Source organism: Rhinolophus hipposideros (assembly GCF_964194185.1).
Source record: "Rhinolophus hipposideros genome assembly, chromosome: 3".
NCBI classification, from domain to species: domain Eukaryota; kingdom Metazoa; phylum Chordata; class Mammalia; order Chiroptera; family Rhinolophidae; genus Rhinolophus; species Rhinolophus hipposideros.
In genome coordinates, this window is record NC_138049.1 from 87,408,057 (window position 1) to 87,420,415 (window position 12,359).

At 41.0% G+C, this 12,359-nt stretch overlaps 1 protein-coding gene across 1 annotated transcript in view; it reads right to left on the minus strand.

The window, feature by feature from the left end:
- Nucleotides 1-224: 224 nt before the first annotated feature.
- LRRC1 (leucine rich repeat containing 1) overlaps nucleotides 225-12,359 on the minus strand; it is a 112,804-nt gene continuing 100,669 nt past the window's right edge. Inside the window, exons 11-14 of the mRNA XM_081032551.1 lie at nucleotides 12,064-12,179; nucleotides 4,400-4,572; nucleotides 3,361-3,497; nucleotides 225-1,732 (exon numbers count right to left, since the gene is read on the minus strand). Of these exons, the coding sequence (XP_080888677.1) occupies nucleotides 1,574-1,732; nucleotides 3,361-3,497; nucleotides 4,400-4,572; nucleotides 12,064-12,179 (585 nt within the window). The 3' untranslated portion in view covers nucleotides 225-1,573. The remainder of the gene's footprint in view (nucleotides 1,733-3,360; nucleotides 3,498-4,399; nucleotides 4,573-12,063; nucleotides 12,180-12,359) is intronic.

Below are 12,359 nucleotides of genomic sequence, written 5' to 3' on the forward strand. Positions count from 1 at the left end.
AATTGGCCAGGTGCCACAACCCGAAGTTATACGAGCTGACGGCAATTTGGGGTTCTGTCCTGTGTAGAAGGACCAGTGAATGAGGGTCCCTCAGGCAGTTAACTCAACACTGATGAGTAGTTTTGATATTTAATGGAAGGGAGGGAGCATGTTGTCAAAGAACTTGGCTACCTGCTATCGTTTGAATACGCAAGGTGATAATTAATTTTAAAAAGCTGTCGGGCTAATGTCCAGGGTGACTTTATTTCATGGAGAGGAAACAAAAAACCAACAACATGATTTTCCTAGACACCACAGAGTGACTGGCACTTCTCATTTCTCTTTTATCACATAATACAAAAAAAAAAAAAAAAAAAATCAATGGACACACACCAAAACATACCCCATGCCCCTTAAATTAGAATTAAAATTAAAAATTGAAGCAATATGTTGTTACACTTTGATTCACTCTATTTACAAATTCAATTGCACTTATAAAGATAGCGACATTTCTAATATGGTTGTAGGTTATTTTGCTTTATTGTGGTTTTATATTTCAATATAAAACTTTTAAAGCTTTCTTCAGTAAAAACCATACTTTCTTTTGCAGTACATAATTTATTTACCCGCTGAATTTCTGAACCAGTTTTCTCTTTCCGTGCTTTTCTGCTCTATTTTATTTTACAAACGGCACGCATGTTCCAAGTAGGTACAATCAGACACTGCACTCATTTAAGAGATTCATTTATGAAAGTTAAAGTGTAAGAAATGAAATATTAGCAGCCTAATCCTTTGGTTCATCTTTAAAAAATAATCATCCAATATAATTTACAAATCGGTGGTAACTCTTCTTTTTGGTTAAAAACAAATTCACAAGGTAGATCGCTGATTAAAATCCAACACTGCTTTAACAAGTACTACATTCCTTGTGTCATCTCACTGCTCACGGATGTCACTGCTTACAACTGCTTTGACAGGACACAGGATACAGTAAGGCACAGTGGATGGTACAAATGAAAACAAATACTTTAGGAGTGTGTTTATTTTTTTCTGCACAAATACTAAAATATGTACCGTTCTCAAGATAAAATAACGAAAAAGAAATACATATTTTTTGTTACGAAATAACCTATACAAATTTTTAAATGTACACCATCTGAGCTGCCAAAAAGATTTAAAAAAGTATCAATTTTTTCCCCATACATAAAACTATCTCTCATCAGTAGGTCTAAGAAAACGTGTCCCAGCAATGTCCCAGCAATTCAGGGGAGGGAGGGGGATACAAATTTTCCTTCCTGCTCTCCCTGACCCCAACATAAGACAAAAATGAAGGTCAAGTGTTTACAGTAGTGTATTTCACTTAGTACAAACAACCGAAATTTAGGAAAAGAAAAACTCATGCGGGAGACCATTGGTTGACTGGTTAGAGTAAGGCACTTCCCTGGAGACAGCAGCGTCCCAACAGGCGACGTGGGAGGCAACGTGCGGGGTTTCGGGGTTTCGGTGAAGACGAAGACTGCATGAGGCTCCTCAGAAGACAGGAACAGCTCAACAGCAGGGGAAGACTCAGGAGGTAAAACATGGAGGTGAAAGTCTACACGGAAGTGGTCACTCGGTCAATAGCATGATTGACCTCGTTTTTATTTGAATCCAGTCCTTTAGCAGCATTCATGTCATTCCGTAAATTCTCCACTGTCTTTTTCATACTCTTTAACTCGCCTGGGTGTGGAGTGGCTCGCCTCTGAAGTGTTCTCTGAAAACAAATAGTGTGGAGTGAGTGTTTCCGTTTTATTCCATTACTTTTTCCAACACGTCGCATTCCAATACAAACCTTCGTTTCTCACGCATGATGAGTTAGAGGGATGGAAAGGATCTCCTTGAATATAGGAGCATTTACCCACTGCTTACTAGTAGTTAATGGACGGCGAAAGTGTTGTACATAAGTTACCTAGTCAAGATAGAGGATAACTTCCAGAATAAAAGAATATGTTTTAAAATCTGAGATGCATGTGTGATAAAAATAAAGTTCCACGAACCGTGAGAAGAAAAATGACAGATTTACAAGATATAATTGCGGGGTATGGAGGAAGAAAAAAGGGAAGGGGTAAAAAAATTATAAATTAAAATCACTATAATAGTCTACTATTACCCAAAGTGGTTCTGGCTTCTTTCAAGCCTGGAGGCATGGGAGCGGAAGAAAAAGTGAAACAAGGGAGAAGGACTTCTTTTCTTATTTTGCGGCTGTGTGTGCTATTTATTTACACGACCTACTGGAGAAAGTTCACATTCTTTTAATAAAGACTACAGTGCTGGAAGGGAAGTAATAGGCTAGGGGCGATATTTTAAAAATTATATCATTTCACATGTTATATGCTCTTCAGCTCATAAAACAGCATTTATATCTTTTAAATGGTCTGTCCAGGAGTTTCAGGAGGAACTAAAGTAGGCTAATAAGAGCAGGACAGAGGCAAGGAAGCAACTGGTGAAATGATCACACTCGAAGAAGCCATGAAGTCAGCATGAAAGAATCATTTATATTGAAGTGATTTTGTCATGCCTAATTCCTATTTTGCACTCTACTACTTTTAAGTGGATAAGATCCCATTCGGTGACAGCTGGAATAACAAAGACTACATATGATATTTAATTTACAATCCATCCTTTGTTTTGAGGACTGCAAATACTCCCCCTCAGCTCTGCTTATGAAAATCTCAACTGGCAAGGAGTTTACGAAGCCAAAGTCAACTTGGAGGAAGATTCCCAGAGTTGCCACCGGCTCCTGGAGATTTGGGGTGGCTGAGAGACACTTTCCAGGGTGGGTGAAAAGAGGTACTTTCACATCTTTTCCTGATTTCTGAATGGTAACTCCTTCAGTGATCCAACTAAGGTCACAGGGGCTCTGCACAAAGGCGAAGAGCAGAACGGTTACTGAAGAAGAGAGCAGTCCAGCCCAAGGGAAGGCAGGCTAAGCCCTCCCATGAAACGTGAACGGAGTCACCATGAGTCATAAATAGAGGTGGAGGGTGGGAACAGGCGGAATTCACTGGAAACACCAAAAAATTAAAAATTCCCAATCGATTTTAAGAAAACAGTGGGGGTGGGATGGGAATTATCACAAATGAAGGGAAAGAAGCACCAGGAACGATTCAAACAAGAAGACCACAAAAGTTCCATTTGCCTTATGTACCTTTGGTGAATCAGTACCTGCCATGGAAGTACCCAGTTTGGGCTCCTAAAAAAAAAAAATTCTTAAATGCTGGAGACAAAACAGAGAACAGACTATTTGAAAAGACAAGAAATCCTTTTGAGCGGCCATTCTCAACCTTAGAAGGCTTTTAAATTTTGAACTCCCACGGGGGCCAAGCGTCCCCATTTCCATACCGTTTCATTGTCTTCTTCATCTTTTTCGTCTTCCAAAAATCGGATGGCACTGATTCTGTTTACGGCTCGCTCATTCCAGGCCTCATCGGAGACGTCATTCACCAGGTTCTCCAGCGCGCCACAGCGGGGCAGGTTCTCTGTCACGACAAAGACATGTCAGCAGGGAGCTCGGGTTTCCAGGGCTGGCGACTGCACTCCAGTCATTTTAAAAATTAAACACGAAAAGAAAAAGGTCTGGGGCACAGCTGCCCTTCCTTGTCCAGGATGCGTAATTATATGTGAGATCACAGAAAATGTCTGCTAAATTAACGTGTTTACTGTTCCTTACGGAATTAAATAATTTATGGAGTCCTTTCCCAGGATCCTTTTCTATACATTAACGTCAAAACCTTTCTTATGACAGTGATGTGGCTGCACGTTTCCGTAGTGATACATTCTACCACGTTTTCCTCTTTGGGTCTTAAACGTTCATCTGACAAGGCTGGGATTGGCAACGTGGCTTTGGGGCCCTTCCACTTAGGGGCTCCCATTCTCACCGAGCACTCTCTAGTTCTCTTCTATCAAATCCAGCTCTCAGCAAAGGATTTATAATAGAAATTTGGTGTTAGTTTGAATTTTTAAACAAACAAAAAAAAAAGCACACACATAATTTACAAAGCAAAGGTACAATGACTCAAAACAACTCAATGACTTAAAAAGCAAAGTTTGCCAGTGGTGCTCCGTACGGATCCTCCAAACCATCACTTTGGATTTTCAGGGACCCTGTTACCTTTTTTAGGAGTACTTCTACCTGCATCCCTAGCTATCATTCAAAACCAAAAGGCTGTTGAAGTTCAGCTGCAATAAACAGGTATAAGTGGCACTTTTCCTGCAAAGATGCAGGGGAGCCTTCCCAGAGGTGACCCCCGATGACTTCACCCGCACTGCTCTAGGGGCGGATTGGACAAAATACAGACCCACGTGAGAGTAAGAGGTCTTATGGACAGACATTAGCTCCTACTAATGTTCAGGGCCAAGTGAGGAAGGTCCTTAAACTCACCTTGGCAAGTGGGTTCAGAAGGCAGCTGAGGAAGTAAGACACAGGTTAGAATCTTCTCTCCTGTAGTGGGGTCCATGTCCGTCTGGAACGTGAGCAGGGGCTGGGACTGGTTGTCAGATAACCACAAAGCCTTCAGCTTCAGGGCCGTCAGAGATAAGGGCAAATGCAACAACCTAATTTAAAACAGAAGGAGGTTTGGGGGGGGGCTCAAATTTTGTAATCAATTTCTAGCAAGCAAAATAGAAAAAACAAACACACAATTTCCTGGGATTGGGTTCAATATTTTAAAAGATGTTATGTTTACAATAAAACACTTGATTTACTCCTTGCAAGCAGACTCTTCCCTAGGTGACTCGGCTTCCCCTTTCTGCTGTCACCTAGATCATTAGCACCTCCAGGCCCTGGGGCAAAAAAATGAGGAAATTATGGACTACATGATTCCGTTTTGTACTGGGATGTTTCCATTGAATGAGAAAAACAAAGCCAGTGTGCCTGTGGAAGGACCCGGAAGCCAGAGTTCTCAGTCAACAGCGCCAGCTTTCCCGACACGGCTGGTACGAGCCTGTGGGGTTACCTGTGCCCAGTCACACCTGGCAAATGCGGACAAGAGGACAGAGATGTGTGGGGCGCTGAAGAATTTCAGTGGCAGGTAACGACTAGAAAACGTATTTTTTCATGTATGGACTCCATTTGCTTTCTCTCGGGAGATTATTTTACGTATTCTGTCTTAAACTTTTATCTTTCAATTTCTAGAAGCTCCCACTTCTCAGACTCCTACGTGATAATTAATACCCACATCAGGTTGTTTCGGTCTCAGATGAGATAGCAACTATTACAGCACTTTGAAACTGTAACGTGACACCTAAAGACTAGTTTTGTATGTATGTTTGCACCAATATTTCACAGCGTGGCTGCAGCCAGTTAGTTCTATCCAGTGGAGACAAGCACCAGAAGCCACATGCACGTAGCGCTTGGCAAAGATGACTTTAGTGCAGGGGTTCTCAACCAGGGGGGATTTGGCCCTGGGGGACATCCGGCAATATCTGTGGACATTTTAGGGGGTGCTACTGGCATCTAGTGGGTAGAGGCCAGGGATCTGCTAAACATCCTACACCGCATGGCACAGCCCGCACGACAAAGCGTTATCCGGCCCCAAACGCACTAACAGTGCCTCGGGTGAAAACGCTGCTTTAGTAGAAACCAGTGCTTTACCCAAGTCTACTGAGTCACTTTGAAAACAACCAAACCTCTATTGACACCAGAAATTTAAGGTTTAAAGCACCTAAGGTTATAGATGACCAAGTATTTTCACTCTCATCTCACTCTAATGTGTATTAAATTATGGATCAATCGTAGAACTGACTTCATAAGCTAGATAATCACATTCTGTTAACTGCTACATAAGGCACACTTTCTTAAAAGAAATCTCTGGTGCATTAATGATAAGCAATTATAGGACAGCATGTATTCCTGCGGTTCTTTATTTTATGAAATAGTACACCTACCTCCAGTTACCACGTGTGGGATATCGGCCTATACATCTGACAACAGATCAATACTGCATTATTAGACATACACAAGCACACCTTGTTTCACTGTGCTCTGCTTTGTCGCACTCCACAGATGGTACGTTTTTTACAGATTGAAGGCAAAACCCTCCACCAGCAAAAAAATTACAACTTCCTTTATTGTGATACTCATTTTTCACTGCAGTGGTTTGGAACCAAACCTGCAATATCTCCAAGGTATGCCTGTATACCAGTTTGAATTGCCAGACTTATGGGAAATACACTAGAACTCTACGTAGAGATATGAAGGGAAATTGTACTCTGATATTAGAAAACTAATCTAAGTAAAATGTAAGCACAAATCGGTTAAGCTACTTTAACAAATGAAATGAAAAATTATCAGCGTGTATAGAGAGTATTAACAAATGCATTGTTAACAAACTTTTCATAAGAATAATATGTTTTGCAAAAGATTTCCAATGTAAGAGTTGTGAAGATGAGAAAATATTTTCTTTTCCTAACAATGAGTCCAGTACACCCTGAGGCATCTTGCACATACATAAGGGGAGCAGTATGAAGTACAGTGGAATTGTACCTTATGTGGGAGCTAGCTTCTAAAGTCAATGCAGCCATGAGAACTGCATATGTCAAAGTACCCTTGAAAAGACTATGTATTGTACATGACAGTATTTCACTAATGAAGGCCAAACTGGGTAACAAATATGTATTTTTATATCCCAGAATCCACCCAGTACAGTGATATATATGCTCGTACCATGAGAAGAATGCCCCAGGGGATCTGAGGGAATAGCAGATCCACAACTCCACTCCTCCTTACTCTGAGATATTGGTTCTTCGAGTGGGACAGACGGTGAAATCTCTTATGCTTATACAACAAATGACTTCTCCCTCTGCCTGTAGGATGTCACACATTTTCAAAGGCAAGGAAGTTAAAAGATCTAAGACATGTATTTGCCAGGCACTGTGACGGGGATTTTTTAAAAAGAATATCCTAACATACTGTGAAAGCTTAAAGTACATCACACTCTTCATTTTATTGAACAAAAGGATAATTTCTTTTGAAAGTTTGTTCCTATTTCTTTTTAAAAAGGGGTTAAGCTAACATCCTCCAAAACGTATAAAGTTTCAAGGCCTTGGGCAAGAAATCTATAGTCAGCATCTCTATTTCATGAGCATTAAAAAAAAACAAAAAGAAAGAAAATCAAGATTCGAAAGCCGGCACAAAACACAGATACTCAAACCCCATCATGTACCTTCTCAGAGTCATAACTGGCTTCCTAGCTCAATGTTAAAGCAAAGATATAAATAAAAGGCTACACAAAGCATCAATAATAAATAACAGCTTTTAAGGATGACAAATCATATGGTAAAAGCGAAAATAAGTTACTAGACTCTTTAACAACACATCTTATAATCACATTCAACCAAGCCATGTAAGATTAATTTGTTGTCTAAAACGCCCGTTTTCCTGCAAAGGATCAAAGTGTCAGCTGGAACACGGCTGTTGCTGACAGAGCACACACCACACGCAAGCTTGTTCACCAGTGTCTTGTGGACAGAGGGACTCCTATGGTGTCAGAGAGAAAAACAGACCCAGTATGCACACATATGCTGCCGGCTGGGTGGGCCAGCCCTCACTGACTCTCTTCAGCCTGGAGAGAAAAAAGACACAAACACTCCTCTGTTTCTCTTGGGTGACCCATCCCAGATACAAGTGGAGAATCCCTGCTTTTCAGAGGAGCAAATAATATGTTTTTGGTTTATTCTGATACCTTCTGTACACTATAGAACTGACATAAAAGAAAACCTCCCCATTTGTACACATTGCCATGTGCTACTTAGGACCACATCCACCCAGAAATAAAAGGCCTGCACTTACTATTTACATCAATGGTGCAAGGATAAAGCAAGTGAATAAGCAAAATGTGAGGCTCTCATTTCCAGTTATGTCCATGACCAACCCTGCCTAAAATGGCCTTGCCCGCCTCTGAGCTACTGTAGTAACTGCACTGTCAAATTTATTCAACAACTAGAGGTGGCCTACTGACTAATGCAACACTAAGCTCACCATGCTCACATACTTCTGACAATGAAATGTTTCATCTGGGGACGGCCGCTGAGCTCAGTTGGTTAGAGCGCGGTGCTCTTCACAACCAGGTGGCCGGTTCCGTCCCCACATGGGCCAGTGCAAGCTGCGCCCTCCACAACTAGAGTGAAACAACTACTTGACTTAGAGCTGACGGGTCCCGGAAAAACACTTAAAATAAATAAAAATTAAAAAAATAAAAATCTAAAAATAAATAAATAAATAAATGTTTCATCTGTTTGTTACCTCCTACTAGAATTCTTAGTTTTAAGCGAAGTTTTCAAAAATGTTTAAAGATATATATAAATAGGGAACAAATAATACCAAATATCTAAAGTGAAAGCCCCCTGTACCCTCAAGTCTCCACCCCTCCTCTAGGGGGAGAACTACTATTAATATTTTGGTGTAGTGCGCAGGGAAGGATTTTTAAGCATAAAACAAAAAATGAGAGCACTATGTACACTTGCTCTTTTACTCGGTATCATGTGCCTCCTCCTGTGTCCCTACACAGAGAAATACCTCATTCTTACCCGCTTAGTGTTCCACAGTATGGCTATACTGTTACGTTGTGTTTTGCCTTTTATTTTTTATTTCTCCCAGCTTTATTGAGATATAATTCACATATAACATTGTGTAAGTTTAAGGTGTACAATGTGATGATTTGTTTCAATGTGATGATTTGATACATTTATGTATTGTGAAATGATTATGACAGTATGTTTAACTAACATCTCCATTACCTCACATAATTACTTTTTTTTTTTGGTATATGGTGACAACATTTAAGATCTACTCTCTTAGCAACTTTCAAGTATCTAATACAGTACTATTAACTATAGTCACCATGTTGTACATTGGATCCCCAGAACTTATTCATCTTTTAACATGAAGTTTGCACCATTCGACCAACATTTCCCCACTTCCCTTACCCCCCACAACCCCTGGCAACCATCACTCTTCTGTTTCTATGAATGCAACTTTGTTAGATTCTACGTATAAGTAAGATCATACAGAACTTGTCTTTCTCTGTCTGATTTATTTCATGCCCTCAAGGTCCATTCATGTTTTCACAAATGGCAGGATTCCTTTCTTTCTCATAGCTAAATAATATTCCATCACACACACACACACACACACACACACACACACACACACACACACACATCCCACATCATCTTTATCCATTCATCTACTGATAGATTCTTCGGTTATTTCCCTATCTTGGCTATTGTGAATAACGCTGCAATGAACATAAGAGTCCAGATATCTCTTTCATATCCTGTTTTCATTTCCTTTGAATCCCAGAAGTGGGATTTCTGGATCATATGGTAGTTCTATTTTTAATTTTTTGAGGAACCTCCATACTGTTTTCCATAGTGGCTGCACCAATTTACATTCCCACCAGCAGTGCACAAGGGTTCCCTTTTCTCCGCATCCTCGCCAACGCTTGTTATCACTTGTCTTTTTGTAATAGCCATTCTAACAGATATGAGGTGATATTTTTAAATTATTTTTTATTTAATTTTTGGATTATAAAATTTAAAGACATAAACTATTTCCCATTGACAGCTACTATTTTTAGTATTTGGTACTACTAATACTGCAAGGAAGATCCTCAAATACCCAACTTTGTGTATTTGGTAGATATTCCTATGGAAAAGAGTCTAAAAATTAAAGAAATGTGTATTCTGTGAGTATGGGTGGCTCATAATACCAGACACCTCCACCATTACTGTACTAGAAGGTTTGCTACTTAGTTTCCAAGTGGCATTTTATAGTTATCCTTGCTGTAATTTATCCTATCAAACATGTCAAAAAAAGATTTTGGAAATTAAGATGTAGTCGCCTTGTGCCATTTACTATTTTTATATTCTTGAGAGAAGAGACAGAAAATTTGGTCTGCTTTCCCATGGTGTGACATTTCTGCAAGCTAAAGAGCTGACATGGTAGCACCCCATTTTTTTATTAGTTTCTATACTGATACTTTAAAATAAGTACCAATTATATATTTTAAGAGGCTTACAATTTGGTTATGAATCTATATATATATATATATATACACACATGGGCTAAATGACACACTTAACTGAATCAGATGACAGCTATGCAACTCGACCTTTTAATTGGGTTTTCTCCGCCCCAGCCCAAGCATAATAAAAACCTAACTCTCCCTTCTTCCGAGAACTGAAGAATGAAGCCTTCACTCCTGTGAAAACCAGTGTTTAGACATCCATGCCGTCTCTCTGCTCAAGAGTTAGTGGTGCAAATTCATGCTCCCCAGTGTGGCAAGAACCAGGCCAGGTATGGAGTCACGGCTGGCGGTGAGAGGTCAGGAAAGAATCACCCTTCTCAAGCTGTAAGTCTCGTGTCAGCCTTAGTTCAGCAGAAAGGCAACATTCAAATCGACTAATCCTGAGTTTTCAGTCACAAGTTAGGGATCTTCAGAATCTATCAAGATGTCCTGACAGCACTAACTTTAAAAAGGTGAGCAGTCGGAGGCCATAACTCACCCCCAGGTCCCTGCTGAGTACTGCTGTGTGTTTAGCACTGCTGTCTACGTTCCATTAGGGAGAATGACAAATGTGGCTTGAGCCTGACCTAAGCGACCAGCGAATCAGCACTTAGGACACAATCCCTTAAACACTCTTCAGATCACTGGTGTTCGCCGTTTAAAATCACTGCTCATCTTTCCCTGGTTTAGCGCCTTCTCTCCTATCTAACTGTATAATACTCAAAAGCCTTTTTTTAATCCCTCTTGGCAACGAAGCCTGTGATATAAGGCATTTCAAAGTGGCCTGCTGTGCATTCTGCAAAACGAACAGTTTCATTCAGTCGAAAGGTATTTATCAGGCATCTGTTATGTATCAGATACTGTGAAGGGACGAATGACACAATGACACGTAAACTGTCACATCCAACTTTAGGCAACATGAGATTTAGGAGGGGTACACACATGCAAACAGGCAATTGTCCTACGGTGCTGCGAGTGCGATGTTAGGGGTAATTAAAAGATGCAGACTGAGAGAGAAGAATGCTTCCTAAAGACAGCAAGAGCATGAGTGATGAAGAACACAAGTGGTGAGAGAGAGAAGAGGTCCCAGGTAGGAAGAACAGCTTGTGTAGGCTCAGGCGGAAGAAACTGCAGATGCCACGTGAGGTCAGGACATTGACTCAGAGCGGCTGAAACTAACCCATATTCTACAAAGGTGAAGAGAAGGCAGATTCCAGAAACTGGTAAGTAGGCCAATACGACCTCTGACCCCCGAACTTGAGAAATGTCACTGCTGTGACCTTGGGGACACCAGTCTGATGGCTCTTCGCTTTTCTTTGGATTATGAATCATTTAGCAATTCTACTATTAGCTGTGGAGCTTCTGGCCAGAAAAGTGTCCCTGAATACAATCTTTAGAGGGTTTACAATTTCTGAGGGATCAGAGTCACCAGCACAGCATATCAAGACCCTGGTTCAAATCTGGTTCAAACTCATTCAACCTCATTTTTCAGAGAAGAAAACTGTGAAGTCCACAATGACTTACAAAAGCTAGTTATAAAAGTTGAGGTGAGGGGCAGCCGGACGGCTCAGCTGGTTAGAGCGCGAGCTCTGAACAGCAAGGTTCCCACATGGGTCAGTGAGCTGCGCCCTCCACAACTAGATTGAAGGACAACCACTTGGAGCTGATGGGCCCTGGAGAAACACACTGTTCCCCCAACATTCCCCAATAAAATTTAAAAAAAAAGTTAAGGTGAAACCTACGTCTCCCAGTTCCCAGGCAGTGGTCCTTCCCTTCCATCACTGCGCTACTGCTCACTGTACTACAGAAGCGTCCACCTAAATTGTACAGTAGCCTACGCTCGAGCTGTCCCTGACCTCTACTCCTTTGGGCTCAGCCACGCCAGCACCTAGACTAAACACTTCCTGGGGCCTGGGTCATTTGACTAATCGGTATATATTCTGTAGGATGGAGCGAGGCAAGACGACAAAGATGCTTGGTAAAGTCACATGGACATTCGTTTCTTTCTCTCAAGCAAAGCAAACCAGGGCACGCTTACCTGTTCCCTGCCACATCCAGGACATGGAGTTCTGTCGCCTGCGACATCTCGGCAGGTATCCGAGTTAGTCTATTGTCACGCACGCAGAATACAGTGAGGCTGCAGCACCCACCAATCTATAATTGGAAAGAAAATACATCTTTTTTCCAGGTTTTTTGGAGAGACTAGGGTGGGACTGGAGTATCCTATTTATCAAATGGCATGAAAAGAATGCATAAAATTATACCACATGACTTTAGGTCTCACTGATGACCAACTACGATTGATTTAGATCGTACAAAACACTGAGTAGTCCA